Consider the following 19099-nt stretch of genomic DNA (forward strand, 5'->3'; position numbering starts at 1 on the left):
GATGTCTGGTTTAACATGCATCTGGAGGACTAAAATTGGTTTCTTTTTTATCACCCCCTTTCCTTTGGCATATATATTGAACAGAGTAAAATGCCAGGAACCCAAAATTGCCATTTGATGACTTTTTAGATTTATATCTACTTTAGTGATAAACATTTTAATCCAGATTAGTAACACTCACTTCATCCAAGAACAATCCCCTGTGTTTTCTTTGCTGACCAGAACCTCCCAAAATAACTATCACCACATTCTTATGGAAAGGATTAAATGTGATTTAAATAATAAAAAAACTACATATTATTTTGTATCGATTCAGAAAATGCCCTATATAAGTTTATTCTAAAAAAACAAAAACAAAAAACAAAAAAGTCTAAATAACAAAATGTAATAAATTTGGTGGATTTCACGGAGTACTTTAGTTCAAATTCCAGTAGTCTTCCAAATCATTTTGAAACTTGGATTACACATCAGCAGACACTGCTAATAACATGCCAAATTCATTCCCTTCTCCATAACCTGAGATACTAAGACCATTCTACCTAAAGCCAATGAACTAAGGACTGCCTGCTTCCTTTTGATATCTGTTAATGGACATTAAAGCATTACCGTCTTAAAGCATTACCATTCATTTCCCTACTGTCCATAAACACATACATACGTACATATTCAAAGAAGCACCTGGTCCTTTTTGTACAAAAAACGAACAAAATTCCCAGAGGCCATAGACTTTTAGTGAGAGTAAGAAGACTGAACAAGCAAGTATTTATGTGCCTCCTGTGTGTTTTCTGTCTGATAGCTGTCTGGAACTCAGGAAAGTTCTACTGGGAAGAGGTCAGAGTTGCCTCCAGTGGGTGCATAGACAAAGACTGTACAAATCACAAAAGAAGTTGAGTTGTCACAATAGCAACTGTGTAGTCTTTAAACTACACCCAGTTCTATTATTATATTTGAACTTATCAAAGGTAAAGCTTTCAACATTATAATGATCTTTCCAGATTTTCTGGTGTTGACTCACTGTAATTATCTACACCATCTGATTATTATTGTATGCCAAACATTCTAGTTTTTCCTTTTCAAATTGAAAATGTGTGTGTGTGTGTGTGTGTGTGTGTGTGTGTGTGTGTGTGTGTGTGTATATAATTGTGAAGCAAAAGTGATGTCAGGGCTTAGGAACAAGATATAGAGTAACTAAATGAAGCTAACTAATTTATTCATAATGAACATTTGGAATTTACTCTCAGCAATTTTGAAATGTATAAAACATTACTAAATTCAAAGCATTGTGCAATAAGTCTCACATAAAACTACTTCTTTTTGCCTACTTAAGGTTTAAACTTGTTTATAGCCATATTTATAAGAAAAAGGTCAGAGAAGAACCTGACTATTTTTGTTTGATGAAAATATTGTCCTTTTGAAAATAGAAAAGAAAATTAAATTAATTTTAAGACCATGGATTTTTTTTGTGTGTCACCATTACTCCATGTTTTAAAACCAGCTATTTATTTGTTTATTCACTAGCTAGAGATGTTGCTTTTGCTTTTCTTCATTGTCCTTACTTTGAAGGGCTCATGATAGTAATACTAAGAAAACTGCATTTTTTTCAAAACAAGACTTCATACAGGAAAATCTGTGTGTGTGTGTGTGTATGTATATATATGTATATATATATATACATATATATACATACATATGTACTTTTTATGTCTAAAGGTTATATTTTAAGCCAGATGTTTACAACTCAAATCCACTGTTTCCTTTGGAATCACGGTGCTTGGATTCTAGGGATGCCTTTCGAAAGACAGCCTATTCATTCGGTAATGAGACACAGCACTGGATTTGATGAGATTATAGTAAGAAAATACTGCATAAAATAAAAATTTCTAGTTTTACCTTTCAGCTTTTGCTTTGAAAAGACACATTTTCATTTCCTGAAAATGAGTTGGCCGATAATGGATTTTATGAATATTTTAAAGTAGCCTATACTTTTCAATACAAGACACCACAGAATAAATAGGTAATAAAAACAAACTAAACAAAAAAATCACAGATATTTCCCATAGTTAGAAATATCTACTTTTAACACAGAGTGCAGTTGTTTCGAAGACTGAATATATTTTCCCAGAATTGTTGCTTTGTGACATACTTGTCTCCTTGCTGCTGTATTTTAATGCATTTGACAACCATTAACATGGAATCCCTATTCTCACTTCAAATCTCAATTCTTTCCTTTCTTTCAACTGTGTGCTACAATTTGTTTGTGCTTGAATAGACTACAAAGCGAACCATAGGAAATAAAGAGAAACAATTTAGGTGGGGAGTTGAGGAGGAGCATAATGGGAAGGGGAACTGGGGTAATTACCTGGCAGCCATACAGATCTTTGGATATGAAAAATAATAAAGATACAAAACTTGGAGCTGTTCTAGAAGTAGTTCTCGAATTAGAGTCAAATAGGAATAAACGTCATATCTCCTACTTCCTGACTTCATCAATGAGGAACTAGTGTTTAACAAGTTTTAATATCTTGCTCTGGGTACAATATAATTATAGGCAGTGTCAAGAAGGGAACCTTGCTCTGTTGATTATCATTTCTAATTTCTTTCCTTGAATCTTTAAAGTACAAATAATTTCAAAGCAAGAGGTATGCACCATTCACATGAGAAATCCAAAGGAAAATGATAAGAAGGAAACATCAGCTCATTGAATATCCTGATTTAAGGCCTAGGTAGAGTTGACTGGAACTCAGGAAAGTTGCATGGGGGAAGAGGTTGGAGTTGCCTCCAGTAGAAGCAGAGAAACAGAGACTGAGCAACCCACTATCGTGAATTTTTTTTCCTTTGTTTTTTTTTTTTTTTTACTCAAAGATTACTTGTTCTATAACTGCGAAAATCATATAATGAATGCTGCATAAATTGCTAATTCATCCATTTGGACTGATAAATTAGAAGTCTGTGAAGCCAAGTATCTGCCCATTTGACAGAAGAAGCATTATTTATTCCTTCTCATTATGGTGTGTATACATACACAGTCACACACAAACATGTGTGTGTGTGTGTGTGTGTGTGTGTGTGTGCGCGTGCGCGCGTGAGTGTGCACTGCAATGATGCAACTCTAAAATATTCCAAACTTTACGTCTTTTTGTTCATCATTGTGGTTGGAGCACATTGTTCAGATTATGACATTTTACTTGAGACTAGCATCATTGTTATAGGGAGTCAGAATCTGGAAGATAAGAAATACTCAGAATCTGGCAGTTGGAAATAGAGAGCAATGGCTTATAATGAAATGGCAAGATATGTTGTTAAATTAACAATGGATACTCTTCATTAAAACAAAGTGTTGACCTGAGACCTTAACTTTCAATATTTGAATCAATATATTTTGCTAGTGTTAAGTGGACTTTTTGTCTTTCAAATGTTACATTTCACAGATTTTAAAGTAGAGTTCACATTCTTTTTTAAGACTCACCTTGACTTTATCCTGTCCCATGGACCTGAAGAACTTTCCAATGGATGTCCAGACCTGTACAATGCAGCTGGAGAGTTGTAAGTCATCACTATTAATTTACCACTTGCTTGTTGTAACCACTGACTCGCTCAACCAATTTACCAACATCGAAGGTCTTAATGGAGAATTGGTATTTAATAGGAGAAATTCATTATCAGTCCTGCAAGGAAATCTTTTAGTTCAAGATGTTAAATAAATTTCCCTTTCTCAAAAAAGAAAAAAAACTCACCCAAGTGTGATTTAGCCACCTCACCTTTATAAAGACTCATTATAATCAGAAAATTTTCTTTTTGTCTTTTACTCATAGAGACCAATGTACCCAAAAGGATACTGGAAGGAAGGGATGATTGCTTTGGAAACAAAAAATAAAGCCCTTCACCATAGGTGGATTCAAAGAGGGGAGGCACTAGGAGTGAAGCTCAGCAGAAGTGTGATTGCCTAAACTTCTCAAGGCCCTGGCTTTGATCCTCAGCATTACATGAATAGAAGGTTGAAGGGCATAAGTTGACAAGGAATAAGAGTTGGCATCTTCCTTAGACAGGCAATGGATACACTAAGACATGATAAACGAAATAGGGAAATGTCATCTACTTTGTCCCCTTTATCCTCTGACTCTGCTGCCACTGAAATCTTTGACATGAGCCATAAGTTACTCATGCCTTCAAGGTAATGGGGTTTTCTGTTAAGAGACATGAAATTTCCTCTGGCTTGCTCTTGTCAGTTTCTCTGTTTACAGAATCCAAAAAATAATCATAAGTGCTACTGACTCATAGAGATTTTTAGGAGATTTAATGAGGCAGGGGACAGAAAATATTTTAACTTCTTGGTTTATAAACATAATAAGTGTAAAAAAGACTCATGGGATACCTTTTAAAAAAGAAATAATGACAGGCTTCTTTCTGATCACTTAAAGTCACTACATATGTCCCTTGAAACTTCTGATAAAAATACAGAAAATAGCAAATCTTTTTTGTTATCAGAGATAAAATGAGACTTTTTATTTGTGTGTTGTATGTATTTATTTATTCTATATTTCCTATCTCTTGAGAAGAAGGTTGAGAATAACTTTTTACACATAACGAGTGTCTCTTCTACTATCCTATAGCTTCCTAGCCTCCATCCAACCATTGCATTTTCTCTGTTAAGCGGGACTCAGATATATCAATGGAGACTCTTCTAAGGCATAAAAGCTTCAAATTGTAGATTTGTTCTGTCGCTTTACATATTCGTTGGAGGTAATTAGGATATGTTTGCACAGATTAGCAGTGGAAGAGATTGGTTATCCATTACTTCTGTGGACAGTCAATATTCACATTCAACTTTGATGCTTTCTACAGTTTCATTTTTGCCTTTATGGTGTTCCAAAGAAGCTAGACACCAAATAAATTTGCCATTGATTTCTAGGCAGGATTGGCGTAGTAAGCAAGAATAAGAATCTATAAACTTAATAAATATGCTACAGTTATTAGCCAACCCAATCTTCATGAAATTGTCTTTGTCCTTATCAGTCTGATTTCCATAGTTTATGTATCAAACAAAACAAAACACATAAAACAAGGAGGGCAGAGAAATAATGAGTGAAAATAAGACTAGCTGTCTGTTTCTGGGATGCAGCCATATGCAGGCAAATTGACAAATAATGACCCAAATTGGGCAGACTCCAGGAGAGAAAGAGCTAACTTTGGTTTACAGAACTGTTAGCTACCATGCTTTCTGTGATTTCTTTAATTCTAGTAATATAACAATAGGACTTTACAAAATAAGGAACCTGTTTTACTTTGTGTGAATAATGAGTGGGTCAATTTAGCAATGCATTAGAATATATAACTTCTTGTGGGGTTTGTTTTTGTTTTGAGATATGGTCACGTGCAGCCTAGCATGGCTCTGTAATCAAGGATAATCAGGAACATCTGATCATCCATCCTTCATCTGTCCTTCACTTCTCAAGTTCTGGGCCCACAGGCATATGCGGCCACTTGTTATTTATGTGGTGCTGTGGATTGAAAGTAGGACCCTGTCCATATTAAGTAAGAGCTGCATCAACTGTGATACAACCCCCAGCTCCTCTAGGTTCACACATCATACAAGGTTCTCTTAAATGACTTGCCCTTAGCCCTTCACACTTGATAAAATGACTGAGAATTTACTTTCAGTAATTAACAAAAGTCTCCAGAAGAAGCCAAATGTGCAATGGTAATACTTGCAGGTATGCCTATAGCAAATTCACTCTCATTAAACATTTCAAAAGAAGTGGTTTTATTTGAAATACTAAGACAGCACCATGGATTGGACTGTCTTATTGAACTGCCACAGGCACAGCTCTTTCAAGTGAAGAAAATCTTCAAAAGGGTTTTGTGCTTGTTTACTTGTTTGTTCTTCAGAGAAAGTTAGTGAATAAAGAAGCTGGAGATAAAAGATTCTACAGATTCCTTTCTCTTGTTATACACACAAAAAATTAATCAGCAATAACTTGCTGTGTTCAGTTTCTCTGCTTCTGATGACACATAGTTATGATGACTAGAGCAGCTCTTATGATTCCCCTGCTTGCCCATCTTTGTTGTTACATTTCAGAGTTTCCTAGAAAAGATAACATTGTATGTTACTACTTGTTTCCTCCAGTTGGGTACACCATGAATGACCTGATATTTGAGTGGTTAAGTGATGGTCCAGTACAAGTTGCTGAAGGACTCACCCTGCCTCAGTTTATTTTGAAAGAAGAGAAGGAACTTGGCTATTGCACAAAGCATTACAACACTGGTAAGGTTTTCTTTCACGTGCTAAAACCAAGAGGTCTCCATTTGTATTTGAGATCAGCTATCCTATTATCTTAATAGTTGCACATTTATGAAGTGAATCGAACTTAGAGAACCCTCAACATGTATAGTTCCCATATCCCGTGGGATAGATAGGCTTGCGAGTGCAGCAGATCATCTCCCTCCAACAGAGAAGAATTAGGAATCTTTTGTTCTTCTTTTACTGAGAGCCAGTAGTCAAATGTGTCTAAGGAAAGGTGTAGAAGACCTCACTAGTAGTGCAGAAAACATAAAATCTTGGCTGTTCTTCGTATCCACTCTTTACATTGCCTTCTCAGGTCAATTTGCACTCATGGCCTTAGTGGAAGAAAGTGATAATGACACAGGTTCTGTGGAAACCCAGAAATAGAGAATGTGCTCTGCAGTCCTGGAGAGCAATGCCAGTCTCAATAAGAATCATCTGGAGAGAATTCAGCTGGCTCTAAAGTCAGGTGCTATCTTTAGCACTGAAAGATTTTTGGGGTGGGCACGGTTGAGGTAGTGGGCTTCTCTTGTTGCCTGGAAGATTATATGTGACAAGGAAAGCCGATGTCTTTTATTTCAAATGCTCTGGTCTTGTGATAACATGAAGTGTGGTGGTAGAGAGATAGACAATACAAACTGCCTTGGGTCCCCTGTGAGTAAAACATTCCACAGCAGCTAAGAGTGACTTCTTATGAAGTAACTAAAACCCAGTTCCAAGGTATTCTTCTAAGACTTCAACCCAGGCTTATATCTTTGTAGGGAATAATCCAAATGACTTTCCAAGGTCTAACTCAAAGTCAATAAAGGAGAGAAAAATGTGGAAAGAGGCAAGAACATCCATTTCTTAATAAATATGTTTTAGTGTTAAAAGTTGGAGTACCTTCCTATGCACTCTTTTATTGATAGATGGAGCAACACTACAGTTTCTAGGAATGAATACACTAAAGTTTTCAAGCAATTCCCAAAAAGCTAGAAAGTTTCCTCAATGAAATAAAGAGTGTACATATACTCTCTAAAGGTACCCTTGGTTTTACCATTGAGAATACAAAGACATACAACTATTCAAACACTCAGGATGTTCTTTTTGCTTCTCAGAAGGTACTAAGGGGTTAGGGAGACAGTTTAATCAGTAGAGTGCTTGTCATGCAAGTGTGTAGACCTGAGTTCAGTCCCGAGGATGTAGGGAATGATGACATGTGCTTATAGCTTAAGCACTGGGGAAGTAGACCCATGTAGCCAGCCAAGAGACTGCCTCAAATCTCAAGGTGTAAGGTATTTGAACAATGTTTCTTGAGGTTGACCTCTGGCTTTCACATGCATGAACACACATAAATTCCAACACAAGCATGCTCTTTGTCTCTCTCTATCTCTCTGTCTCTCTCTCACACTTGATTGCTTAAAATTGTTTCATATCACATGATAGGTTATATGTTACATAGTATATATTAATGGTTGCACACAACATTGTATATGTTACATATAACACAAACATTTTTGAAAATTTTTGTCAGTCACAAAAATGCTAGAGTTCTATGTACAAAAATCTGTGACATATCCAATCATATGATTTCTGTATGAAGGCTTTTTAGCTCTCTCATGCTTACACTATCATTTCCATTACTAGAAGAATTCAAAAAGTAGGAATTGATTGTGTAGGGTGAGCATTTGTCCACAGTCTTTGCAATTTGTTTGCAATGTTCTTTACTTTAAAAAAAATAGGAGAGTAGAATGGGGAAAATGAGTTCAAATAAGATGTCAAATGATACTTTTCTGCTTCCAGGCAAGTTTACCTGCATTGAGGTCAAGTTTCACCTGGAACGCCAGATGGGCTATTATTTGATCCAGATGTATATCCCCAGCCTGCTGATAGTCATTTTGTCCTGGGTCTCCTTTTGGATAAACATGGATGCAGCTCCTGCCAGGGTTGCCCTTGGCATCACAACCGTCCTGACAATGACTACCCAGAGTTCAGGTTCCAGGGCATCTCTGCCAAAGGTAAGAAGTAACTTCACTTGGCAACAGGTGGCCTGAGAGGCTCTCCAAAGGTCTTGTGGAAAACAAAATTCTGTGAGAACAGAAATTTTGCCATTCTACTATGCTGTTGGAAAGATGAGTCCATTAGGAAAATCAAATGCTGAGTTTGAGACTATCAAGCTCTGACACTAGATCCTCAGGTCTACTTTTCTGTCAGAAGGGCCTTCTGCTGGAGCAAACAGTGCTTAGATAAGGAAACATGTCCTTCTTATGAAATGCCCCAGTTCCCTAAATTGTCCGTATGTGTTTTCTCATGTTGAAGATTACATTGCACCATTGGCTTTGCTTTTCTGGGAGTGTCAATTCAACTTAGCATTCAGCATACTCAGTCTCATGGTGATTGAATGGTCTCTCCAAAATCCAGTTCCATAAAATAATTGGGATGTAATTCCTTATCATTTTTGGCTTGAGCTTATGTTCAGTTGTGTTGTATTTAATGTGATGAGCAATATTAGAGTGGGTTCCATGTTATCTCTGGTGTTTGCAACATAAGATCGCAATATAGTTGAGGCTTGTGGCTATAACATAGATGGAATAAATAACAGGAAAATAATTGTGCAACTTAATTAAGTCTCACACTTCTGAAGATAAATATGAGGTTTTTATATTCCAATGGAAGCAGGTGACCTATCTCTGACATCTTTCGAAGCATTTTGTGGAATAGCAAATAGAAAAATGTATTTGTGTCGTATGCCTACTGAAATACAGATATCATAAATACTCATGACTTTTTCAACTACATAATCATGGCTCCATTTTAGTTAATAGAAATTCTAATCTAGTCGATGCCCTCATGCCAAACAGGTTCATTTGCTTATTTCTCTCTAGCTATTACTACTATCATTGCACACCATTAAACTGCAGGAGGCACAAACAGGTTTTACAATTTAACAGACAGCTAAAGTATTGGTGACAAATTGTGAGCAGACAATGTCAAAACATAAGACATTTAGCTTCCAACTGCCCATTGCGATGAAAAGAGTCATCACTTACTTGTAAAATGAGATTTTCAGTTTTGTAAATGTGTAATTCACTTGATGGAGCTATTATGATTCTCTATCAATAGGCAAAATTATTACTAAGTATATGGGCACCAATCAGTGATATTTTTCTATAGAGACAATGAGAAACTCAGATAGATAAACCAAGAGGGTATAATTTAAAATAATTTTATACTTCAGTTTGAACACATAGTAGTTAACCTTTTTGCCATGAGTAGACTTCTCCTGCTACACTTTTTTTGGCTATTATTAAACATGACCAACTGACCATGAAGAGATGTGACTCATATGTATGATGGAGAGACATTAAAGCAAGATTAAAGCACAAATCATGGAAAATGAAAAATCCTGATGCTATACTTACTTATACATATACATAAATATCCACTGATTTATAAACACTACAGCTCCTGATCATAGGGTCAAGTTTTTACTAGTCTAGGTGCTCCAGGGCCTACTTTGACACTCTGTACTCAATACACACATACATTTTACATGCTTATGGAAAGATAGAAGCAGCATTAATATTAACTGTCCAGTACATACCATTATGAAGTAATTAATGTATGTTATTTACCTTTAATTCTGTTTACATTTGTGGACAGGCCTCCTTATTTGTATGCATAGAGAACTTAAGTCCAAGCTTTATGTCATTCTATGCTATATCATTTCTCATGACCTTAAAAATCTATTATGAATTATCTTTATTGCAGCGACAAAGACTGAACATAGTCTTTCTTCCATACCTTAGGCAAGCACACTCTCACTGATGCATATGCTTACACCATGATCGAGCTTAGGATTTAGTAACAGCGAATTGAAGTCTCTATTGCCATCTATTTTACCATCTTCACTACTGAGGGGCTTCTCTCCTGCTTATATAAATATGGTGATAATAAATACATTCACATGTGACTATATCGAATGTTTTGAGGAGAGCGAGTGGAGGAAGATGAACAGGATGATAATCAACAACATGCGTATACCATGAATGCAAACACTTTGTCATTCTCATTGTGTTAACCTTAGCACCTCAAATATGTGTGGCTGAAATTGGGTGAGTAGTGTGTCCTCACTGCTGATTAGCAAATCAATGAACACTCATGGCCTTCCCACATGAGATGATGTATAATATAAAGCATACCCAGTATGGAATATAAGGATAGAATTTTACATAAACCATTCCAAAGAATTTTTATTTTTTATTTTTTGACAATTTTGTAATACACATAGTAAAGTTTAGTCATTGTCAACTCCCCAGTATCCTCTTTCAGCATCCCCCTCTCCTCCTGAAACTAGTTTTACCCAACAAGCCTGATATCTACTTTGATGTCTTTATTTATTGTGTGAACCACTGAGTTTCATTGGGATTTCTTGCATTAGCATGGGTTGGAAAGATTTCATGAAGCTTGGGTAGCACAGAGTACATGAGTGCAATGGCTAGATTTTAATAAAATGGAAATGTGTGATAATATGGCATGTGCTATAAAGATATGTGACTTGTCTAATATCATAGACCATGTCCCCTTTCCTAAAGTATTTCAGTGGACTCTGAAAAGTTTAGAAAACATGTATAAAGATACATTATAAAATGTAGGCATGCCTGGATTTCAATCCTGGGGCAAATATTCTTCCCCACATCTCTAACCCTACTTACTCATTTCTAAAATGAGAACATCTTTAGTTGCCCTTTTCAAATATTAATTGAGGACAAGACGAAGCACTACCTGTATAAATAGTTTATTCAGGTTCACACATGGTAGACACAGAATTTTTTATAGTTGTTGTTATTTTTTCCATTCAAACTGTAGTAGAAAGGACTGTGCACTGGGATGGCAGATTGTATTAGAATATTCATAAAGACCCTTATGAACAGAAGGCACCAAAGTTTTAGATGACACATCATTGGCAACATTAGTCATGTTGACAATAAGACAAACCAAGATTGATCATACTTGTGACATACAAAGTATATGTTTGCATGTATGCATATTCTTGTGTTTTTAATAGGTTATCTTATGAATGAGTTAAGATCCATAGGATATGAATATGCAGTGATCTGGCTCTTTTGCAATCAATGCCGTTGAACACATCCATTTGTCTCAGTCTTCCTTGTTCATAGAGGACACTTGAGGAATACATAGATTGTTGGGAGTGAAACATCTTACATCTTCTCCCCCCTCTTTAGGAGAATAGGAAGGATGTTACAGCACTGACACCACCACAAAATTCCATTAATTCAATTAGTTAATTTTATGTAATTTTTTCTATTATTTTTGAGGTTATAATATAATTTCAACATTTCTCCATTCCTTTTCCTCCTTTTTTTCTTCCCTCCATCTTTATTAAATTGGGTATTTCTTATTTACATTTCAATTGTTATTCCCTTTCCTGGTTTCTAGGCCAACATCCCCCTAACTCCACCCCCTCTCCCTCTATATGGGTGTTCCCCTACCAATCCTCCCCACATTACCTCACTCCCCCCAACAATCCCCTTCACTGGGGGTTCAGTCTTGGCAGGACCAAGGGCTTCACCTTCTACTGGTGCTCTTACTAGGCTATTCATTGCTACCTATGCAGTTGGAACCCAGGGTCAGTCCATGTATACACTTTGAGTAGTGGCTTAGTCCCTGGAAGCTCTGGTTGGTTGGTTTTGTTGTTCATATGGGGTCTTAAGCCCCTTCAAGCTCTTTCAGTTCTTTCTCTGAATCGTTCAACGGGGATTCTGTTCTCAGTTCCATGGTTTGCTGCTGGCATTCGCCTACATATTTGCAATATTCTGTCTGTGTCTCTCAGGAGAGATGTACATCCGATTCCTGTCAGCCTGCACTTCATTGCTTCATCCATCTTATCTAGTTTGGTGGCTGTATATCTATGGGCCACATGTGGGGCAGGCTCTGAGTGGGCGTTCCCTTAGCCTCTGTTCTAAACTTTGCCTCCTTGTCCCCTCCCAAAGGTATTCTTGTTCTCCTTTTAAAGAAGGAATGAAGCATTCACATTTTGGTCACCCTTCTTCAGTTTCATGTGTTCTGTGCATTTAGGGTAATTCGAGCATTTCGGCTAATACCCACTTATCAATGAGTGCATACCATGTGTGTTTTTCTGTCATTGGGTTACCTCACTCAGGATGATATTTTCCAGTTCCATCCATTTACCTATGGATTTCATAAAGTCATTGTTTTTGATAGCTGAGTAGTATTCCATTGTGTAGATGTACTACATTTCTGTATCCATTCCTCTGTTGAAGGGCATCTGGGTTCTTTCCAGCTTCTGGCTATGATAAATAAGACTGCTGTGAACATAGTGGAGCATGTGTCTTTGTTATATGTTGGGGCATCTTTTGGGTATATGCCCAAGAGAGGTATAGCTGGGTCCTCAGGTAGTTCAATGTCCAATTTTCTGAGGAAACTCCAGACTGATTTCCAGAGTGGTTGTACCAGTCTGCAATCCCACCAACAATGGAGGAGTGTTCCTCTTTCTCCACATCCTCACCAGCATCTGCTGACGCCTGAGTTTTTAATCTTAGCCATTCTGACTGGTGTGAGGTGGAATCTCAGGGTTGTTTTGATTTGCGTTTCCCTTATGACTAAAGATGTTGAACATTTCTTTAGGTGTTTCTCATCCATTCGGCATTCCTCCGCTGTGAATTCTTTGTTTAGCTCTGAACCCCATTTTTAATAGGGTTATTTGTCTCCCTGCAGTCTAACTTCATGAGTTCTTTGTATATTTGGATATGACCCTCTATCAGTTGTAGGATTGGTAAAGATCTTTTCCCAATCTGTTGGTTGCTGTTTTGTCCTAACCACAGTGTCCTTTGCCTTACAGAACCTTTGTAGTTTTATGAAATCCCATTTGTCCATTCTTGATCTTAGAGCATAAGCCATTGGTGTTTTTTTCAGGAAATTTTCTCCAATGCCCATGTGTTCGAGATGCTTCCCCACTTTTTCTTCTATTAGTTTGAGTGTATCTGGTTTGATGTGGAGGTCCTTGATCCACTTGGACTTAAGCTTTGTACAGGGTGATAAGAATGGATTGATCTGCATTCTTCTACATGCTGACCTCCAGTTGAACCAGCACCATTTGCTGAAAATGCTCTTTTTTGCATTGGATGGTTTTGGGTCCTTTGACAAAAATCAAGTGACCATAGGTGTGTGGGTTCATTTCTGGGTCTTCAGTTCTATTCCACTGGTCTATCTGCCTGTCTCTGTACCAATACCATACAGTTTTTATCACTATTGCTCTGTAATACTGCTTGAGTTCAGGGATAGTGATTCTGCCAGAAGTCCTTTTATTGTTGTGGATAGTTTTAGCTCTCCTGGGTTTTTTGTTATTCCAGATGAATTTTCAAATTGTTCTGTCTAACTCTATGAAGAAATGGGTTGGAATTTTGATGGGGATTGCATTGAATCTGTAGATCGCTTTTGGTATGATAGCCATTTTTACTAAATTCATACTTCCAATCCATGAGCATGGGAGATCTTTCCATCTTCTGAGATCTTTTTCAATTTCTTTCTTCAGAGGCTTGAAGTTCTTATCACACAAATCTTTCACGTGCTTGGTTAATGTCACACCGAGGTATTTTATATTATTTGGGACTATTATGAAGGGTGTAATTTCCCTAATTTCTTTCTCGGCTTGTTTCTTTGTTGTGTAGAGGAAGGCTACTGATTTATTTGAGTTAATTTTATACCTAGCCACTGTGCTGAAGGTGTTTATCAGGTTCAGTAGTTCTCTGGTGGAAGTTTTGGGATCACTTATATATACTACCATATCATCTGCAAATAGTGATACTTTGACTTCTTCCTTTCCAATCTGTATCCCTTTGTTCTCCTTTTATTGTCTGATTTCTCTGGCTAGGACTTCGAGAAGTATATTGAAGAAGTAGAAAGAGAGTGGGCAGCCTTGTCTAGTCCCTGATTATAGTGGGATTGCTTCAAGTTTCTCTCCATTTAGTTTAATGTTAGCAACTGGTTTGCTGTAAATGGCTTTTACTATGTTTAGGTATGGTTCTCGAATTCCTGTTCTTTCCAGGACTTTTATCATGAAGGGGTGTTGAATTTTGTCAAATGCTTTCTCAGCATCTAAGGAAATTATCATGTGGTTTTTATCTTTCAGTTTGTTTATGTAGTGGATTACGTTGATGGTTTTCCCTATATTAAACAATCCCTATATCCCTGGAATGATGCGTACTTGATCATGATGGGTGATTGTTTTGATGTGCTCTTGGATTCGGTTTACAAGAATTTTATTGAGTATCTTTGTGTCGATGTTCGTAAGGGAAATTGGTCTGAAGTTCTCTTTCTTTGTTGGGTCTTCCTTTTCCTCCTTCTAAATCCTTTAATCTACCCTTTCTTATTCTCTTTCAAATCCATGACCTTGATTTTCTTTAATTGTTATGTGAGTATATGTCCATGAATATACATATATATTTCTAAATATAATCTGCCCAATATGTATGACGTTATTTGTCTCTTTGTTTTCAGGACTGACCATTTAGTATTTGATAACGGATTGGTGGTCTCTTCCCCAGAGAAGACTCTTTTTCCTACTACCAACTTTCCTTAGTTGCCTATAGTGCTTTGTATAGGATTGAGGCCTCTTATTTGCCCCACCTACTTTGGCATATCTACTAGTGTGGGCCTTAATATAAAGAAGCAATAGGCACAATTGTTTAAAGACAGTGTTTGTTCCTTGTAGAAAAACCTTTGCCTCCTGAAATGTGAACAGTGATCCTGTAATGTAACACCTTAGGATAAATTCTGAGGCAACAGAATTTTCTGTGACTATACAGTCATACCTAGAAATAAGCATTCTTAATTTTAGACTTTATCCCTAGGGAGGCAAGAACTTCACTGATTTGGCTCATGCTCATGTACCTAAAGCTTGGCACAATACCTGATTTCTAGTAGGTGATTAGTAAAGAGTCAGTAAATTAATGAACATTAGTAAAAATAGCCAAGTGGTTTCCTTGGCATAATTTGGGTTGTGATTCATTCATCGGTTTCCTTATTTGATTAATACTGATGAATATTTTCTTTGGGCCATGCGTTATACTAGATATCAAAAGAATACAACACAGTCTTTAACCTCCAGGGTTGATAATCTGGTAGGGCAGAAGCAGTTAGTTGGAATGCTGATGATTAAAAATGTGAAATGTAATACCATATCAAGGAGAATGTCTAAGATATTTAATGGCAGTGATGGAGAGTAAAGGAAAGGAGGGCAAAGAAAGGGAGACAGACCAGTATCAGGCAAATAGCCTGAAGACAGAAGAGGATCCTGATCTGAATCTATGAAGCACATAAAGTAGGTAAGGGAGGAAGAGGTAAAGGTCCTTCCAGACAATGAGGATCTTCACTGATTGCATTTGAGTAACACTTATAAAATAGGCTAACTCTTTTAGGGTAAGAGCGACAGTCTCGGAAAGTTTTCCATCATGTTTCACGAACTTCAAGTAAGAAAATTATGTTTATTGATTTCAAGTTAGTTTCCTGACTTTCTGCCAAAAGAAGTTGGTGTGTGTGTGTGTGTGTGTGTGTGTGTGTGTGTGTGTGTTTGTGTACACATGAAAATATGTTTGGCATTTACTTTCATTTGTTTGTCTTAGTTTTCAGATATTCACCCTCTCCCCTAAACACAAGGAAAATCAAATAACATGGGTACCTTCCTATTTGAAGCTATCCAGTTATTTTGCTAACTTCTAAGAATTAGTTCCAATGACAGTGTTCTAAGCTTTTTCAGTGTGAAAGGGAAGCAGGCTGACTACAGGCTGGGTGGATTTTTTTTTCTTCTTGACCAACAGCAACATAGCAGAGTGAAATGAATCCAAAGCTGTGAGATATCAAGCGGACTTGATATTCAGTGCAGGTTAAATAATTATTTTCCTTTATTTCATTTTATGATTATAGCAGGGTAATCTAGAATTGTCATTTGTGACTATAGTCTAGAGACTCTAGATGTGAAAGAACCCTTCAGTAGGGAAACTGTGTGGCAATACCAGTGTTCAGGGGCCTCTAAGGGATCCATACCTATCTTGTTGGAGCAATGATAGAAAGGAATTGTCTTTAGCCATTATTAAATAGGCTGTTCCATTTTCTACAGAAGTACATTTTGCCCTTACTTTTCAGCCATTTGGGCCACCTAAGGCCAGATGGACCATTTCAAGCAGCTGCCAAACTCAGGACAAGTTTAGAATTTAAAACAAAAATGACCAGTCCTGCCATGCTTGATTTTGCATTATTCCCTGTCAAAATGCTTCTAACTAGAGACTGCAGTTAGAGCAACTGAAGGCATTAAGAGCAATAATAAATAAGATTTGGATGCTTATATGTATTAAAGTCAGGTACACCCTGAGCTATTTGGAATAATTGGTGGGTTGGTCATACTAGTATATTCGAGAAGGATTGGAAACAGTTCTGTTCTCTAATCAGTACTTTTGAAGTTCTTGGTTAAAATATCAAACAGGGAGAAAGTTAAGCTTTGACAAAATGATCTGAGTTCATAAACTTTCCCTTCAGCCATTTCCCAAGTCACAGCAAATTGAAGAATCATTGATGTAGGAATTATGTGATAAAAATATGCAAGGAGATGACGTGTATGAATTCTCTAGGGATAGAGCTGGAATGCCATTGACACTTTAAGAATGTTGCTGACAGCATTTGGAGGAAAGCTGACACTGGGAGAATTTACCCAGGCTCTGCTTCTTATCAAATTCTGCCGAGACTCATATGGTTGGAGATTTTTTGTTTTGGGTAGAGTGAGGTGTGGTGGGGATAGTATACTGAGGCTTAAGATTCTTTTGAAATTGTTCTCATTCTATTTTTCTAAAATGAGTAATTCTGGTTCATACACTATAAATGTTGTTGGTTCTTCTTTAGAGCACATATAAAAATGGACTGTTGTGCATACAAAATAATGTGAGACCCTGTCTTGAACACTCAGGGTATAGAAAGGAATGTGGAATTTTATCTTTGACAATGGCATAAAAGACAATGAGGCAGACACTTTACAAAAATGGCGTGGTACACACCTTTAATCTCAGTACTCGAGAGGCAGAGGCAGGTGGATTTCTGAGTTTGGGGATGCACAAGTCTACATAGTTCCAGGATAGCCGTGTGTGTGTGTGTGGGGGGTGTGTGTGTGTGGGTGTGGGTGTGTGTGTGTGTGTGTGTGTCTGTTATATAACAAACTTGTATGATAATTTTCTACCTATATACTGATAGAGTCCTCTTATGTTTATTGTAGCCTTAAACATGTGACTTGTCTTGGAAAATGGACAGTGGTCAATGAAGACTCGTAATACATTTAAAAATTGTGGCTAGATTTGTCATTTTAGGATTCTCATGGCCTGCTCATTGCTCAGTGAAAAAAGTCAGGCTTCTCATTTGAAAGATAAAACACTCACCAGTGATTTTAGTCATCGAAGTGACAGTACCAGAGAGGTGATGATGATAGCACAAGAGAATTGGTACTATCATTTGTCAATAGGGGTTGGGGATTTAGCTCAGTGGTAGAGCACTTGCCTAGCAACCTTGCAAGGCCCTGGGTTTGGTCCCCAGCTCAAAAAAAATCATATCATTTGTCAATAGACTGTTAAATAAATAAATGAGTCAACCAACGGCTCCATGAAATAGAACTCATCCATCCCAGATGACCCTAGACCAAAGTATTCAATCATAAATGCAAATAGACAAATGACTGTTGTTTAAAGCCACTAAATCGTTAGAGTGTACATTGCAGAGCCAAAGCTAACTCACACAGCTATTGATGAAGTTGGATACAGAGGGCTACAGCTGCTCAAAGAAGGATCTTTGGCCTAGTCTTTTAGAAGAAGGGACATGAAAAAGCAACATTTGAACTAAATTTCCTTGAAAGTCAATGAAGATTTTTGTTGTAAACACATTACCCACCAACATTCTGTTTCCAAGGAAATAACACATACTAACTCCAATGGTTACAGGATAAGTCTAGAAAAGTTCATATGTAGTCATTCTTTCTAACTTTCAAACCACTCTGAGTACTAATTGGAAATAGATTCTTTTCTCATTCATTCTGATCATAGTCTCCTCTTCCTCCACTCCTCCTAGTTCTTGGCCAGCTCCCCTCTTCCCCAGATCAAATCTCTTTTCATTTTCTCTTCAAACCACTCTTAAAATTCCACCTCTTTCTGGTAACTTAGTAAAGAACTCTGGACAAGTTTCATCATAGTTTTCCAAAAGAAGCTCCAATTAAGCAGTTTTTGAGTCCCTCAGTCTGCTTATGAAATGTCTGTCACTACCCAAAAAGCTACAGGATGCTGCTAACTAGCATAGCAATTTCAGCCCTCAATAGCAACTAGATAGGCTTTCCTTTTCAGTATATCACTTTTCAGTAAGTATACATCTTTCTCATAGAGAATCATGTGCTGGTGTATAGGCACTGTAATATTCATTTATCTAGATGTCATAAAAATTATGAATTAAAAGTGATGTTGGTAATATTCCATATAATAAAAATATTAGCAAGCCATCAAGTGATGCATTAATTTCCTATTGCTCTGTAACAAATCTCAGAAGTCAGAATACTCATTTATCAGACTGTAGTTTTGCAGGTCTTATTTGATACTGCATGATTGAGCTGTCTGCTCATAATTTTTCAAGGCTAAAACATAAACCAGAAAGAAATCGTGATTATCATTTCTCTCTTGAATGTCCTTCTTTTTTTCTTTTTTCTTTTCTTTTTTTTTTTTCGGAGTTGGGGACCGAACCCAGGGCCTTGCGCTCGCTAGGCAAGCGCTCTTCCAC

General features: G+C 36.9%; 1 protein-coding gene across 4 annotated transcripts in view; it reads left to right on the top strand.

Annotated features, from left to right (window-relative positions):
- The window catches only part of Glra2 (glycine receptor, alpha 2), a 221347-nt gene that overhangs the window by 70412 nt on the left and 131836 nt on the right, over nt 1-19099 (top strand). For all 4 annotated transcript variants that reach the window (XM_003752039.6, XM_008773152.4, NM_012568.4 and 1 more), the window contains 3 exon segments: nt 3461-3543; nt 6125-6262; nt 8063-8277. In XM_003752039.6, coding sequence (XP_003752087.1) covers nt 3461-3543; nt 6125-6262; nt 8063-8277 — 436 coding nt within the window.

The sequence above is a fragment of the Rattus norvegicus genome, chromosome X, assembly GCF_036323735.1.
Source record: "Rattus norvegicus strain BN/NHsdMcwi chromosome X, GRCr8, whole genome shotgun sequence".
NCBI classification, from domain to species: domain Eukaryota; kingdom Metazoa; phylum Chordata; class Mammalia; order Rodentia; family Muridae; genus Rattus; species Rattus norvegicus.